The sequence below is a fragment of the Amblyraja radiata genome, chromosome 23, assembly GCF_010909765.2.
Source record: "Amblyraja radiata isolate CabotCenter1 chromosome 23, sAmbRad1.1.pri, whole genome shotgun sequence".
Taxonomy (NCBI): Eukaryota; Metazoa; Chordata; class Chondrichthyes; order Rajiformes; family Rajidae; genus Amblyraja; species Amblyraja radiata.
Genome location: NC_045978.1, coordinates 7,578,605 through 7,596,847, shown reverse-complemented (window position 1 = coordinate 7,596,847; position 18,243 = coordinate 7,578,605). Strand labels below are relative to the sequence as shown.

Below are 18,243 nucleotides of genomic sequence, written 5' to 3'. Positions count from 1 at the left end.
TGGAGTAACTCAGCGAGACAGTCTGAAATAGGGTTTTGACCCAAAACATCACCCGTTCCTTCTCTCCAGAGATGGTGCCTGTCCCGCTGAGTTACTCCAGCATTTTGTGTTAATAGTGAAGATAGTTATTCATGGTAGACTCTTCCACATAATACTACAGCTACAACATAGGAATCAGGAAACAGTAAAAAAAAAAAGAGCAATAATATATACATCCTAAAAGTAAAAAATGCTATTTATTTCAAATATATATATCTGTTAGCCAAAAGAGAATAAATGTTGGATTCTCAGGGGAAATGCATTTATATAGCACCTTCCACAACAGCAATACTTCTGAAAGCATTTAGTACGTAGTAAGATTCAGGTTATTAACAAATTGTTAACTTTAAAGAAAAACATGTCCAATCACCATTAGTGTAATGCCAAAAATCTATATTAGCATAATTATCTGGACACGCATGGCTGTTTAAGTATTAATATGTAAATATTTGTTCCATCCATTGGGACTGCAGTGCTTTCTACTACAGCCGATAACAACTCCATGGTGGCAATCAAAAGCCAACAGTGACGCCATAATGTCTGGGGTGATTACTCTTTGATGTGCTGGATGCACTAATGCTTTAATGCACATGAGGGAATAAAAATATTGATGAGCTGCTGGGTAGTGCATGATAAAAACGAGCAATGTCCTAAAGAGGCTCTGTTTTGATGTCAGAAATACATTGGCATTTAAATTCCATGAAAATATTGCCGTCACTGGCTGAACATAATTTTCTTTAATGTTTAGGAGCAGAGCTACCATGCTCTGCGGAAAAGGACCAAAATCATGCACTTTAAGCACGGCAAATCTTTTTTTTCATGCAAGACTGGGATCCCAAGAAACTACACAATGGCAGAGAAACAGAAGCAAGAGTTGACTATTCTGGTCCCTTTTTGCTACTCTATTACTTAATAAAATCATGGCTAATTGTTCTAGTTTAGTTTAATTTAGAGATAGATAACGTGGAAACAGGCTCTTCAGCCCGTCGAGTCTGTGCCGACCAGCGATCCCCATACACCAGCAATATCCTACACACTCGGGACAACTTACAATTATTATATTGTTTACAGTGTACTATGTTTACATATTCTGTTGTGCTGCTGTAAGTAAGAATTTCATTGTTCTATCTGGGACATATGACAATAAAACATTCATGACGAGGTAGTAACTGGTAAATAGCACCAGTTTAGCCCAATATCCTGGAGGAGTGTTATATGGGGTGATGGATAAAACCTTCTGCTGTCTGCCACAGCAGACCAAGCACAGTACACACTGGGTGGCAGATCAGGGCAGCAAGAATCAGCCTGGTCTTTCAGGACTGGCCTGGGTTTGGAGACCAGTCATCAACTTGGGACCAGCCCACGTACCAGGGGGCACTGACACCAATTATAAGTTCAAAGGATTCTTGTAAAGAGGTGGCTGTAGATTTAAGGGGCTATCGGATTGTTTTTACTGCCATCTCTGCCAGGCCTCATCCAGAATAGGAAGGAACTGCAGGTGTTGGTCTAACACCAAAGATGCATGCTGGACTAACTCAGCTTGCCAACATCTATGGAGAGAAGGAATAGGTTTCGGGACAAGACCCTTCTTCAGACTGGTAAACTGGCTGAGGCTGAAAAGCACAATCATTTCAAGGGTGGATAGGGAGGAACTGTGTTCAACCTCCTGACTTCGAGCAGTGGGAAATGTTTGCCCTCTGACAATAAAATGTGAAGAGCCAGCACTTTGCGAAAATAAACTCAACTTGTACATTTTTTTGGAGTAACCTTGAACTAGAAAATTACTTTAGATTTTAGTAATCAGTTTTCAAGAACAGGCAAATAAAGATCCTTAATTTTTTTTGATAAATGAAAGGGCATTTAATCTCTTTTCATATTATGTCCTTGGCTAGACACAAAATGCTGGAGTAACTCAGCGGGTCAGGCAGCATCTCTGGGGGAAATGGATAGGTGAGGTTTCAAGTCCTGACTGTTCTTCAGATTTTTATTACATAATGCCCATGGTTACTGGATATGATTTGACCCATTGAATCTGTACTGCTCCAGGGATCTCCTACTGCTGATTGAGACACCGCACACATCGTCTTTTGAATTCTCTACCTCAGTGCTGTAGAGACTCATTCACTGAATATATTCAAGACAAAGACTGCTAGATTAAAGGAATCAAGATACTTGGGGTTGGTGCAGCAAAGGAGTGGTGATGTGCAAAAATCACCCATGATCTCGTTGAAGATAGACACAAAGTGCTGGAGTAACTCAGCGGGTCAGGCAGCATCTCCGGAGAAAAAGGAAGGGCGACGTTTCGGGTTGAAAACCTTCTTCAGACCCAACCCGACCTGAAACAACACCCCTCCTTTTTCTTCAGAGTTGTCGCCTGACCCGCTGGGTTACTCCACCACTTTGTGTCTACCATCGGTATAAACCAGCATCTGCAGTTCCTTTCTCCATAATGATCTCATTAAATACTGGAGCAGCCATAAGGTACCAAATCATCTAAAACTACTTCTATTTCTTATATTTCTATGAAACATGTACCTATGAGTGCTGAGTCAGTGATGGACATGGGAACTACACATTTCAGACAAATGAAGGGGTATTGTGTCTATGAAAGTAAGGACATTGTTCCAAAAATAGAGAAGTTGCTTCCTACCTCCAAAGAAAAAAGGGTAGCCTTATGCATAATATTATAGATAATGGTATATATCTACAATATTGGTATAGATGTTATAGATAATGGTTGCTTCAATGGTTGTCCTCAATGGCAGGCTCCCCTGATAATTCCTCATGTCAGGTTGATCCTTTAACATCTGTGCAACATTTTCTTTTTAAGATCTGCGCTTGCATTCGGTTTCTTCAGCACACGTGTATACTTCAATCTTGCTGATGGAAAGTCAAGCATGCATTGCGTTCCAGTTGATGCCGCTGATGTGCTCTAAGTGGTCTCCACTGTAGACAAGTCATGTGTGGAAGTTCTCAATTATGTACGAATTGCACTCAGAAAGCAATCCATTTTCATTTTCAAATCTATCACACAACTGATACAAACACCATGTATTATATGATAGAATTTGTTAGGATTAATCCTTTTACTGTAATGTGTTCTTTGAACGATGTGTGGACCTTAGTGATTCATAATTGAGCATTCAGGTAGAGGTACTGTTCGACACAGTTGCCGTTGTTATTAGTGCAATAAACTAGAACTGTTATCGTATTACTTCAAATAAAGTAAATCATAACTTACTGATTTTAACTTTAGTTACCCATTGTATGCAATTATATTCTCTTATAATACAGGCAATATATATATATTAAGTCAAGATTGTGATGAGATACCTTTCACCTGCCTGGACCATGTTCATAAGTGATAGGAGCAGAATTAGGCAATTTGGCCCATCAGGTCTACGCCAACTATCTCTCCCTCCTAACCCCATTCTCCTGCCTTCTCCCCATAACCCCTGATGCCAGAATGATTTAAAGACTGATCATGGTTGGCGTGGACTTGGTGAACCAAAGGGCCTGTTTCCGTGCTGTATCTCTGAAGTCTAATGTTTACACGTAACTTCAATGTGTCATTTTACTCTCAAGCGACTGTGTTTCTGACAGTTTTGGCCAGTGGTAGCAGAGTTTATGAGCTTTCGTTCAGGGAATTTACCTGGAATTAACAAAATATTAATACTGAAATGCAAGATTGGTAGCTGTGTTTACTGAAATCAGTAAGGTCGTTCAGTGAATTTTAAACCTACTCAAAATGCTGGTTTGATTTCTTTTAAAATTGATCGACGGAATAACATGTGGTGCAACTGTCTCATGTTCGAGCCAAATATTGAGAACACAATCTAGGTTCATGAAGCAAGACCTGGCAATAAATTAATATCCCGATAAACATAACTACAGTGTAAAGCCTTTAAACATTACAGAGGGCATAAAAACTTCTGCCATATAATGTTGCAGTGAAGTTGAGTAAAAAATTGCCTTCCAAAATCCTTTTCTTCCAGTCAATCATACCTCATAATTCTATATTTTCCACATAAAATAATTTTATGTGAAAAATTCACTGTGAAATATTATGGTTAATGTCACCATGAAAGACAGACGTTTCCAGGAATCTTGTGTTAACATCATTTGTTCTGGATGTTGACAGTTCTGAGATGTTTCTCAAACCTATCAAAATATAATATAATGATACAGGCTCCTCCAGAAACTTCCCCTTCTTTAGAGTGGTGTCAGTCTTACTTGTTACACAAAGAAGGAAGTTATTCAGCCCATCAGATCCATGCCAGTACCCAATAGACCACAGTTAACAGTGAACCTTTCTAACATTTCCTTATCATGGTCTGCTTTGATCTGTTTTCACACCTTACCCCTCCATATCTCTATGTCTCCCTCTCCCCAGAATCTCAGTCTGAAGAAGGGTCTTGACCTGAAAGGTCACCCATTCCTTCTCTCCAGAGATGTTGCCTGTCCCACTGAGTTACTCCAGCAATTTGTGTCTACCCATCAACTCCATTCCTGTACTGCTGTAAACTATTCTCTTGCATGTTCAGCAACTCCCCTTGAAGCCTCAACAGAGCAAATGCTGATGACATTTTCTACTTGGGTAAGGTACATACATCTAGGTGATCTACACTCTGCCTGCAGTGTGGAAATCCTCACGGGAAATATATTTCCTGCAAATGTCTGAATTTAATTTAGTTTAGAGATACAGCGTGGAAACAGGCCCTTCGGCCAACCAGCAGACCAGCGATCCCCACACATTAACACTATAATGCACACTAGGGACAATTTACAATTTTACCGAAGCCAATTAAAACTCAAACCTGCACGTCTCTGGAGTGTGGGAGGTATCTGTAGCACATGGAGAAAACCCACACGGTCATGGGGAGAATGTACAAACTCCGTACAGATAGCACCAATAGTCAGGATTGAAACTGGGTCAATGGCGCAGTAAGGCTGCAATTCTACCATGATGCCGTAGATATAACATAATTTATAACATACAACATATGTAAAGTTATATTATAAACTTGCATAGAGGGATGAAACGGATTTAGTGTGTCTCCTAGTCAATTCCTAGTGCTCTATAATGATGTTAAGGAATGAAATGCATGAATTGCTTTGCCATAGATAATTTTATGTTGGCAGTTCTTTGTGAAAATCCTTGTTCACGAGGGGTATAAGCCACTAATCTACTCAGAAATAAGGCCATGCATGATGAGCAGACTTCCCCGTCCTGCCCCTTCCACATCTGCTGTTCTTCAGGCTCCAGACATAAGTGCAAACATAATAATGCATTTGCCATGCTTTAAAACGATAACAAAATTCTGGGCAAGACTCAAAATTGGACAACACAGCACTCAAAAATGAGCATGTTCAATCCAAATTTTAGGGTGATGAATCTGTGGAATTCATTGCCGCAGAAGGCCGTGGAGGCCAAGTCAATGGCAGAGATTGATAGATTTGTGATTAGTGCGGGTGTCATGGGTTATGGGGAGAAGGCAGGAGAATGGGGTTGAGAGGGAAAGATAGATCATCCATCATTGAATGGTGGAGTAGACTTGATGGACTGAATGGCCTAATTCTGCCCCATACAACTCATGAACTTATGAACTTAAATTGGAACTATTATGTTTCAAAGACAAATTGATAAATGTTGAGTAAGAAGGAACTGCAGATGCTGGTTTATACCAAAGATAGTACAGTATTGGAGTAACTCAGCGGGTCAGACAGCACCTCTCTCGAAAAAGGATGGATAACGTTTCGGGTCAGACCCTTCGTCAGACGAAAGTAGAAGAGGGCGGGGGAAACTGGAGGGAGGAAAAAGCCAGGACAAATCAGGGCCGGCAATAGATGACTAAGGAAGGGTGGAGCCCACAATGGTCCATTGTTGGCTGGGGAAGTGGTGATAACAGGGATGCAGTTAAACATTGAGAATGGGTCCAAATATTGACAACTGGGCTGAATTCCAACAGTGAAGTGAGAGGTTCTCTTTGACTATATCTCTGCCATCATGGAGTCCTGATAAAAATTAGAATCAGCAGAAATTTTGAAACTCAAAATCTTTTAAATTTAATTTTAAACCATCATTAACTCTACTTACTATCCAATGTTTAGATTCTAGGACGGTTACAGCTCCCACACAGACCCATCGCAGTAATGCTGCAAAGCTAAATCTACTACTTCCATCTGCTGAGCTCCAGGTGTTTCACCACACGAGTGGAACGGTCGGTCCGTCAACCTTGAAGTGTTTAATATCGAACCGCGAGGTCAGCACGGTGGCTCAGCGGTAGAGTTGCTGTCTTGCAGCGCCAGAGAACCAGGTTTGATCCTGACTACGGGTGCTGCCTGTATGGAGTTTATACGCAGCCTGCGTGGGTTTTCTCCGGGTGCTCCGGTTTCCTCCCACAATCCAAAGACGTGCAGGTTTGTAGGCTAATTGGCTTGGTAAATTGTCCCGAGTGTGTAGGAACTTCCAGGTCTTTATGGGTGCTGTCTTTTCGATTTATAGTATATAAACAGAAATTTTAAATGGCATCATTGGACAAATACCAAATTTGGTCCACTATATGAAGAAGTCAATTTAGTTTGGAGTCGGGGGTATTTATACTCAAATGGTCAGTGGCCAGAGGGGGTTTAAATGATACCAGAGATCATAGCCTCTGAATTAAAGGGCATTTTTTAGAAAGGAGCTGAGGAGGAACTTCTTTAGTCAGAGGGTAGTTAATCTGTGGAACTCATTGCCATAGCGGGCTGTGGAAACTGTCAATGGATATTTTTAAGGCAGTGATAGACAAATTCTTGATTAGAAAGAGTGTCAGGGGTTATGGGGAGAAGGCAGGAAAATGGGATTAGGAGGCAGAGATCAGCCATGATTGTTTAAGAAGGAACTGCAGATGCTGGAAAATCGAAGGTACACAAAAATGCTGGAGAAACTCAGCCATGATTGAATGGCGGAGTAGACTCGATGGGCCGAATGGCCTGATTCTACTGCTATAACTTGTGAAGAGTTTTATGGGTGTTAGTGCACGGGATAATGAATAGATGTTAATGTTATGACTTACATCTCAGTGTCAGTGTTTGGTGGAACACTATTAAAAGCTAGCCAGCCTCAGACTGCCTAAGAGCAGATGCTACCGAGGAAGTGTGAACAGTCTGAGCAATGATGTAATTTGACTTGGCACAGAAATCTCAGCGGACACAAGTGCATCTCTAACCAGGCAGCTCAGAGTTAGGTTTCCAGAGACGCAGAAAGATGGTTATCATCACCTTTCATTTTGATTTGCTTCATGTTGAAATAAGCAGCACCAAATGAATACATTCTGGGCCACTGTGTCAATATCAACCACTCAACACTGGGCTAATTTTCAGTAACAGGCGTTTGACTTAATTCCCGTACTTCCCAGATTTACCACTGGTTGGCAAGATCCCATTTGGTTCGTGAGGCTTCCAGCGCGGGCGGCGCTGATTTCGGCGTCGCGGAGTTCTGGGCTCCCTTTGCCGGGGGCCCCCGGCGCGGGTCTCTGCCCGGCGCGGCCTGTGGGCTTCGGGAGCCACGGCCTCCGGTAGGAAGTGGCCGATTCGGAGCTCCAAACCGCTGAGGTTGTTCTCCCGTTCCGACGTCGGAGTTCCATCATCCCGGCGAGCGGGCCTGAACATCGGGCCACCCGTAGCGGCGACTGCGGCGGGCTCAATAGATCCCAACCACGGGTGAACATCAAAGAACATCAGAGGAAGATGACTGAACTTTTGGTACCTTCCCTCACAGTGGGAAACTTTGATTCTACTGTGTGGGGATGTTTTATGTTGGAATCTATCGTGTGTTGTGTTCTTTTTTTATTCGTATGGCTGTATGGTGAACACACATTTCACTGTACCAATTGGTACATGTGACAAATAAATGTATCTTGTATCTTGAAGAAGGGTTTCGGCCCAAAACGTTGCCTATTTCCTTCGCTCCATAGATGCTGCCTCACCGGCTGAATTTCTCTAACATTCATTACCTAAGCATGGTCATTTTCTTTATAAAAATATCAAAAGGAGTAATTTCAGATAAATGTATTCAAATTTCCACAACTATGAACTCAGACTGCAACGTCAGACATTTTAATTTTGTAATCTTACTCATGGAATTGTTTTTTTTTAAAATGCTCATTTGTGGATTGTGGGTGTTATCGGCAAAGTCATCGTTTATTGTCCATCACTAATTGCTCTTGAACTGACTGATTTCTTGGGTGCTTTTAGATTCGATCACCTTGCTGTAAAAGTGGCTCGGCTCAAAGGACCAGATCATAAGATCATAAGTGATAGTAGAATTAGGCCATTCAGCCCATTAAGTCTACTCCGCCATTCAACCCTGACTGATCTATCTCTCCCTCCTGACCCAGTTCTCCTGTCTTCTCCCCAGAACCCCTGACACCTGTACTAATCAAGAATCTATCTATTTGGGCCTTAAACATATCCACTGACTTGGCCTCCACATCCTTCTGTGGCAAAGAATTCCACAGATTCATCACCCTCTGACTAAAGAAAGATTGGGCAAGGAAGGCAAATTTCCTTCTCCAAAGTGAAGTAAATGCCTTGTTCAATAACAATCTAGTGGTCCCATTGTTCATTCTAATTTGTTTTCATTTAATTTTGCTTTTTAATTAACTGAGGCCTTCCTGTTGCTACGATGACAAAGAACTCCAGCTCAAAGTCTTAGCTTTTGGAAGACTAGTCTGCAATGTTATTATTGCCCTTTTTAAAAAATGTTAACCGATTAAACCTATAAACTGGAATAGGTGCAGAGAAGATTTACATGGATGTTGCCAGGACTCGAGGGCCTGAGCTATAGGGAGAGTTTCAGCAGGCTAGGAATGTATTCCTTGGAGCTCAGGAGGATGAGGGATGATCTTATAGAAGTGTATAAGATCACGGGAGGAATAGATAGAGTAAATGCACAATGTTTTTTACTTAAGGCCCTGTCCTATGGTACGAGTTCATTCCAAGATCTCTCCCGAGTTTGCCCTGATTCAAACTCAGAGATTTATGGTAATGGCCACTCGTCGGTACTCAGGGCTCTCGTGGACATTTTTCAACATGTTGAAAAATCTTCACGAGTCTTCCCGTGTTTACCTGTCGTTAGCGAGTCTTCCCGAGTACCTGCCGTTAGCGTTAGGAACCGCTAAGAGACGTCCCCGAGCTCCGACGTACCTGCTACGTTCATTCTCCGTGCTTACCACGAGTTTGATTTTTTTAAAACTCGGGAGAGCTCTTGTAATGAACTCGTACCGCGGGACAGGGCTATTAGAGTAGGGGAATCTAGAACCAGAGGGCAGGTTTAAGTGAAGTGGGAAAGACTCAGGAACCTGAGGGGCAATTTTATTTTTACACAGAGAGGGATAGGTATATGGAACAAGCTGCTTTAAATGTCATTGATGCAGGTATGGTTAAAAAACATTTGGACAGGCACATGGATAGGATAGGTTTAGAGCGATATGAGCAAACACGGGCAGGTGGGACCAGTGTGGATGGGGCGTGTTGGTCGGCATGGGCAAGTTGGGCCATGTTTCAATGCTGTATGACTATTATTAGGCCAGGTATCAGTGTTTTCAGAGGAAGTGTGGCTCTGCAGTCTCTATGTCTAGTACAATAGGCAGCCAGATAATAAAATCATGAATCTGGGCAGGAATTGTTTATTGCTCAGTCTCATACACAATATAAATGAAAAGTGGAAACAATTTCAAAACAACAGATGTATTAAAATACAGTATGTTCAGCATATTCAGAAACATTATTTATCTATTTTATGGCAAGTTTAAAAAATCTGAGTTATTTTCAGTTGGGGAAGAGTAATAGGCTCCTCTTTATATGTTGGCTAGGCCATTAACTTTGCCATATATTAACAGGCAGGACATAATGAAAGCGATTTTTGTTCTCTCTATGCCATCTAATAACCTTTATTTCCCCCCTACAAGCACCCACGCTACAATTCAATTCGGGCATGTTGGTTATATATATTGCATCTTATTTCAATCATTGGAAGTAATGTTTGTTCCAACAGCAGAAGAAAGGGTTGCTAATCATGTATAATAAATAAAAATGGAAGGCATTAGAAATTGTAACACAGTGGCACATGGCACAGCAGTAGAGTTGCTGCCTTACAGCACCAGAGACCTGGGTTCAATCCTGACTAAGGGTGATGTCTGTAGGGAGTTTATATGTTCTCCCTGTGACAGTCTGTGGAGATGATAAGCATGAAAGGCTTAATGGTGATACATTGTACCATTCATTTTATATCCTTAAAAGATTTTTTTAAATCTCAAGTACCATTGATGTCAGTGTCAGTCACAATACTGGGAGCAAATGGGAAATCTCATTGAAACCTGCCCAATAATGAAAGGCCTACACAGAGTGCATGTGGAGAGGATGTTTCCAGTAGTAGGAGAGTCTAGAACCAGAGGGCACATCCTCACAATAAAAAGCCGTACCTTTACAATGGAGATAAGGAGGAGGTTCTTTAGCCAGAGGATGGTGAATTTGTGGAATTCATTGCCACAGATGGCTGTGGAGGGCAAGACATTGTGTATTTTCAAAAGAGAGATGGGCAGGTTCTTGATTTGTAAGAGTGTTGAAGGTTAGGGGAGAAGGCAGGATTGAAATGGGAAAATAGCTCATTCAGAATGGTGGAGGAGACTCGATGGGCTGAATGGCCTATTTCTGCTCTTACATCTTATGGTCTCAAACCAGCTGGCATTATGGCGAGATATCATTAAAATTATTGTTGAATTATTTGTTATAATTTTATGCTTTTATTTCAGTATGAATAATCAATAGAGTCCAATTTTAAATTGAAATACTTTTCCAACTTTTGGTGACTGCAGAACTGCAGTGAGAGTGGCACAGCGGTAGAGTTGCTGCCTTACAGCGCCAGAGACTTGGGTTTGATCCTGACCATGGATGATGTCTGTATGGAGTTTATACGTTCTCCCTGTGACCACATGGGTTGTCTCCAGGTGCTCCGGTTTCCCCCACACTCCAAAGACGTACAGAATTATAGGTTAATTGGCTTTGATAAAATTGTAAATTGTTCCTAGTGTGTAGGATAGTGCTAGTGTACAGGGTGATCGCTGGTTGGCGCAGACTCAGAGGGCCAAAGGGCCTGTTTCCGCGCTCTATCTCTGAAGTCTAAAGTCTAACAGCATGTATTAATCTTTTTGCCTATCTCCAATTTCCAGTATAGCAGTTATCAAGGGAAGGGTGTAAATAATGAGTCTATTAGTTTAGATAATTTAATCCCAGGGTCATCAGAGGATGTTAGTTAGGCTTCCAACTCAGTCCAGTTTATTCTTTACTACACAGAAACATTTCAGATGCACCTGATATAATTTACTAATATACTTTAATGTAATCAAGCAGTTAGTACCTACCTTCAATTAACACATATCTGGAACACATACACTTTTATATATCATTTCTAAAGATGGTATCTCTGTATCTCTGCAATCTGAATGAATTCCTATTGGCATGCAAGGATAATTGGTCTTATGCTTCTACATTTTTCACATTATTTATCCACTATTGTGGTGCAGCTTTGATGCCAATATGCACATGGAGCGGTGGGTTTTATTTAAACCCACCAAATAGCATTTTTCAACGTACGGTTATCTCATTCTCATGCAGCCATTGTTTATCACTAGATTTATCAAAGTGGAACAGATTAATTGTGCGGAAAAAGAATGACATATCCAAAGATTAGATCATCGGAGAAAGAGATTTGAATACCATGTGCGGCTCTGGTCTCAGATGAATAATGGAACCACTCATAGGTCTAATTTCACAGAGCATTTGAACATTATATACTCCCCTATAATCCCTCTCATAAAATTGTATTACATCATAAAACTTGTAATGTGTATGCAGTGACAATATTGCACTATGGCTTGGAGGGCAATATGAAGGGTATAATGGCCATCACCAAATTATCTGCCATGAGTTATCACCATGGTTGTCTGTATTAGTAAAATGAATTACACGTGGAAGTAGTTAAGAGAAGAGTAATACTGTTTTAGGATGTGGATGTCATCTGAGCTCTCAAATGTCTTATGGCCATCATGAATTATGGCCATCTGTTCTTGGTCATGAAATTACATTATTTGAAAATTCTTTCCAAAAGTTGATACTAGTCGTTATTAACAACATATACCCGTCGGAAAATTTAGAAATTAGAATCTTTCGCTCTTTGATGATGCTATCTCCTATAAACTAAACAAGTGAAGTGATCTTTTATGAGATCAACGAGATATTAAGAGCAATCAATTTGAAATGTTGATTGTTTAATTTGTGATGGATTTGAGTCCCATCCCTCTATTGTCATTGTTCAAGCTCGATAGTTCACTTCCTTTATATGTTGTGCCGTAACAATTTCACGTATTTCTGGTGAGTTTACATCTGCAGCGATGAAAATGGTGCACGGAAGCAGTCAAGTCAACCATTATCCCTTCAATGTTGAGTTAGTACTTGTTCTGGAAGTGGCTGCATCCTTACTCAGTACCTATCGTTCTCTCACACCTCACTCTCTCTCCATCACCTGTACCTTTCACATGCCTGTGCATGCTTAATTGACGGGCAATTTAGAATAAAGTCGGAAGGCAAACTGGCCAGAATGATCAAATATCACATCTGTTACCTCCAATTGTAACCAATCTTTACCAAGCTGTGGGGCTGCAGAGGAATGTTGTCACCATGAGATTGTTGCTCCTACATTAAGTAATGAGACATCTGGAATATCATCTTCCCACTGATTGTAAGTAAAAGACACAAACTATTGATATGAATGTATGCCGTAGGGGAGTTTCCCTCTCTAACAGAGAATTTGTGGAATTCATTGCCACAGACGGCTGTGGAGGGAGGCACTGGTTAGTTTCAAAGCAGAGATTGTTATATCAGAGAAATAAATTGCTAGATTTAGCGGATGTCAGCTGACAATTTCCCCCATTGTTCCCAATGACCATGCAAAGGAAAGTTCCATTGTATCAACAAATAGCTTTATACTATAGCAACAGAACATTTGCTTTGTTTTCTGGGAGACAGTTTGGAAATCGTATTATGTTTTTTTTTTTAATCCAGCAACAACCTTAACAGCATCTTGTAGCACATTAAACAAAAATCAAATTTGGAAATGCAAAAGAGGAATAGAAATCGCTGGAAACACAAGACAAGTCCCAGTGGCATTTACAGAAAGAAAGGCCAAATTAGTGTTTCAGGCAAGCAATTGGTTCTGCTGAAGTTACTCATCCAGTTGACAGTTTCCACCTTTTTCAATCATTGATATCTCATGGTGAATGTTCAAGAAATGTTGCCTTTCTTGAACAAGATTTAACCCAGTTACAGCATTTCTTTATCAAATCTAAAACATAAACCTAACAATGGTTTGGGATTCTGATCGGAAAAATGTAGGAGGCAAAGATTGAGTGAATTATAGTAAACTAACTATTATCTGAAGACAATAATGAAATTATTTTACCTAAGCAAGATATGATGGATTGTAACTTTGCAATAAACATGCAAAATGGTGGGAAGACATGCGTGGGTTTTCTCCGGGATCTCCAGTTTCCTTCCACATTCCAAAAACATACTGGTTTGTAGCTTAATTAGCTTGGTATGTGTGTGTGGGATAGTGCAAGTGTGCGGTATTCGCTGGTCGGCGCGGACTCGGTGGGCTGAAGGCCCTGTTTCCGCGCTGTATCTCTAAACTAAACTAAACTTGAACTTAAGCAATAAATCGAGTCAATGAAACGTTTCACGTCAGGCACCATAATGCATAGAAAACCATCAAAAGGAGCAAACATTGAATAATTGCACCAAATTTCTCATACTGTGAATATAATTTAGAATCCAGTGGTGCATATTGTGCTAGATACAACATTATATTTGTATTGAGGTGAATCCAAGCCCAAATTGCACTCTATTAACATACATGTCCTTGTGCGCGTGGTCCTTTGGGATATCAAGTATAATACACTTTAAATACATCAGGAAACAGCTGAAACATCATTACCTAGCGGCAAGTAATTTATCAGTTTGTGTTGAAAAGCTGAAACATCTGCTTAGAAGGCAATTACACTTTCCTGCGTATGGAAAGATTTCATTGTGAAAACACTGCTAGCACATCAGCGAGAATAAGACTTCTAACAAATATAATGATTCCAGGTTGTCAGGTGTGTCAAATATGTTTCCCAAGGTGATTCGCTTTTCTTCTGCACTTACACTGTGTGTAGCACACTAATGCCTTAATTGATATACAAATATGCACTTGGTAAAATAAACATGCACAAAAATGTAAATATAAAGACTACCACAAAAAAATCTTTGTTTTATTACTTTTCGGGGAAATTATTTTAATATGGCAAAAAAAACAAAGTAAATGTCCAAAAGCTTATTGAATACCAAATGCCCTTCTGTGCTTTCTTAATATTCAATTTTTTTCCCTGTGGTTGAGTACCTAAAAATAATATAGACAGTTGAGGTTTATGAAGAGAAAATGGAAGAAAGTAACAAAGTATAACATGCTGGAACTATAAATTCTAATGGATGTTCATATTTTCAATGAAGTGAACAGGTACATGGATAGGAAAGGTTTAGAGGTATATAGTCCAACCCCAGGCAAAGGGGACTAGCTTGGATGGGGCATCTAGGTCAGCATGGATGAGATGGGCCAAAGTGCCTGTTTCCATGCTGTATGGCTCTATGACTCTATGAAAGTTTACAAGATGTATTTACTGGAACCCGGTCTGCACTATCACTTATAGTCTATGCTGGAAAGTAATGTTTTATTAGCATTAGTGATTGGACTACAGATGTTCTAAACAGGAAAAAAGAAATGGCTGCACAGAAACGGTTTCAAAAATCTACGCAGATGATCCATTGCACAAAACAATGAGTGGTGTAAATTATGATGTTCTGTTTACAATATAAACAAATTAAGCCTAACACACAAGCTACATGTTTAACCAAGAAACCCAATCCCAAGGCCACATGAGAATCTAAAATGGCATATTTTATTGTTTCCTGGTCTTATTCTGGTGTTTTGGAACAAGTAGTTTATGTTGTAACAGGAATTCTGTTTTGTCCATTGTAAATGTCGATGGTTTGTTTACAGTATAAACTCATTAAGCCTCTTGGCATTTTATTACTGGACCCCCCACTTGTCTTGCACCACAAATATAGGTGATCTTGCAGTATAGGTGATCTGGCAATCACAGTCACTGCCTCCGTTTGATGCGGGCTTTAGCTGTGACGACACGGCCTATAGACCTGGCTTTGCACTGCAGATGCTGCAACCCTCTGTCACCCACGGCAGCAAAATAACTCTCTTGTTATAATAAAGCCACATCATGTTTTAATTTCTTCCAAATACCATGCAAGTTTATAGCTTGCCAACCAAGTGCGTTAACCTCAGTCTAATTAATTCAAAGCAAGGAAATGCACCCCAGAATCTGCATCTGGGCCGCTTATTATCTCCATGCTTCGATAATTGCAGAAAATAGAAGGTCAGGGATTTGTAGAAAAGCAATTGAATTATTGAAACAATTGAAAGTCATTTTCCATGTCTGTTTTAATTTAATAGCATGGAATCATATGATGCATGTCTCATATTAAGTATTTAACATGCTAGGATATCACTTCTTATTTAGCATCCTTTCCATCTTCACCATCACTGTTGCTTACATGTATGTCCCTCAATGCAATAAATGCCTTATAGGTACCTTATTGCTGTTAATTCTATGCACACAAGGCTTAGGCCAACTAGGAAACAATAAACAATGGCATTTTAGATTCTCAAGTGGCATTGGGATTGGGTATTTGGCTAAACATTTAGCTTGTGTGTTTGTCAGCATGTAGATAGCTTATTACTGAATGTGAAGTTAGTTATTGTCCTATAACATAAGTGTGCATAGGTGGTTTCGGTGCTACTTTGGCATTGGGTTTGGTTTTCTTGGCTGAGCGCTTATCCCGGTGTTAGAACACAAGTGCTTTATGTTGTAACAGTAATTCTATTTTGTCCATAGTTTATTATCTTGTGTATATATGGAGAAAAATGATTAAAACAATAGATAGCATTCAGAATTATTGCCTGGGTGCTTTGGGAAGCAAACTTTAATTAGCAAAGACTTAGCACAGTATTGTAAATGCACTCTGGAGTATCTGGGGCATTTTTCTTGTTGCATACCTTGGGTATGCAATCAAAGAATTTCCCTGTGCCTTGTCACATGTGATAATAAAGTATTCCATTCCATTCCATTGTACCCGATTTATGCCAAGGACATGGCAGTTTTTTCAAACTGTGAATATATTATTCACCTGAGAAATTGCTTTGAAATTTTGCAGAGTCAGTGCCAGCTTCTTTGCAGGGATCTCCATTCTACAACATCATTTTCTTTACAGCTTACTAACCGTAAAACCACAGAGTGGACACATTGCTAATCTCCCCTTCATCGTCCATGTTGTTGTTGTTGGTCTTGTCACAGCTTACCCAACATGCCCTTCTCCTACCCTTTAAATTTGAAGATCCTTTCAAATAAACTCCCCAAACAAAACCCCATTTGGTGCTTCCAGAAAATCGAAGCAGTTCCTTGCTGCATTCACACTGCGCCCACAAATCATTAACCTCTGTTCATTTATATTGCATTGGGAATTGACTTCATTCGAGAAGAATTAATGCTTGCCTGACTCCCTCAGCAATACGGTAAATGGAACCATTGTTTTAGTATTCCTCCACAAACAGCATGCTTTTTTTCTCATTTATGTTTTATTTCTATCACAAAGAACCATTATACAATGTTCCTGTACTCCAACTAAAAAATCTATGTCCAGCAATTAACATTAACTATTAATTTTTCTCTAACATGGGTTAATAACGCAGGTTAAATTATTCTGGGATTTGGTTTCTCAGCAAAGAAATGGCAAATCATTTTTAACAGGAACAATCTCATAACAATCAAAGTTTTCTTTATTTAATTGGAAATGTGCAGAAATCTAACAGCAAGACCGGTATAGTGGTGGATTTCAGTCCCGCTATAAATTCCTGGTTGTAACTGGCCTGAAAATGTAACATCCCCAGATTGCAGTTTTTCCTCGTTTAATCATATTACTGACCTAGTTTCAGTGACATTCCACAGCCAATGCAAATTACTAACTACGCAAGCTTGTGTCATCACTGTGCTTACAATCAATGTTATTCCTGATCAATTTATTCGAAAGGCAATTCACCCTCGGGGTATACAGACAAACAGACCTTTTACATTTTCCTGTCCACCCAGGAAAGAAATATGGCTGCTGGGTGGAAACTTCTGCATTAAGTCAAATTTGCCTCATACTGCTTGTGGAAGACTGAGAAAAAAAAAAGCTAATCATTTCCTTTCCCATTGATTTAATAATACACCTCAGATGTATCAGCGATTCCATGTGCATCATCATTTCACACTGCAGCATCTGCACTTCCATGAGAATAAAAATGCAGCATTTTTCAAATAATCATTTAAAGCAATCAATTGAACTAACTGCAATACATGTGTAACCTACTGATTCTGATCTGCCCTTGGAAAATGAAATGCTTCCAGATTTTTTCAACACAAAATCTGGCTCTCCAAAAAAAAAAGATTAACATGCAAAATGTATACACAAAGCTAAAATCATTTTTTATATTGAAAATAAAAATGTATTTACATACCGGCCATGGTGCTAGACATGATGATGTAGGGTGTGGAGAGTCAAGGAGCAGGAATGAGATGGGTTTGTGCTGCAGTGATGTGCAGGAGGATGTCTGAACAAGGCACTGCCTCAGTGCTGTGTGAATAGCAGAAGGGGAAGAGCAAAAGCAACCTGTTCGAGACAGGAAATCTGAATGGTGCTGCTAGTCCTTTGATGTCACTGCTGCACTGCCTCCTTCTCTGCACAATGAATATTAATTTGCTAATAGTGCAAAGATCTCCCAGTCTTAAATCGTTTTGGAAAATAAATGACACAGGATACTTTAAAACTCCCCCACTAATTGCACAGTCCAAATGGAAGCTGCCTCATCCAGTTTGACATTGCAGATTATTATTTTACAAACCTAAATGTATTAATATTTTATGTTTTCTGCATTTATAAAATAGCCTTTGGAAGATCAGAATAAACACTGCGGACCTCTGAGCTAAAGAATTCTTTTGTGTACAGATTGAAGCA

General features: G+C 39.9%; 1 protein-coding gene across 1 annotated transcript in view; it reads right to left on the bottom strand.

Annotated features, from left to right (window-relative positions):
• The window catches only part of stmn3 (stathmin 3), a 28,133-nt gene extending 10,189 nt beyond the window's left edge, over positions 1 to 17,944 (bottom strand). Inside the window, exon 1 of the mRNA XM_033041500.1 lies at positions 17,747 to 17,944. Within this exon, the coding sequence (XP_032897391.1) occupies positions 17,747 to 17,765 (19 nt within the window). The 5' untranslated portion in view covers positions 17,766 to 17,944. The remainder of the gene's footprint in view (positions 1 to 17,746) is intronic.
• Between the last annotated feature and the right edge of the window lie 299 nt (positions 17,945 to 18,243).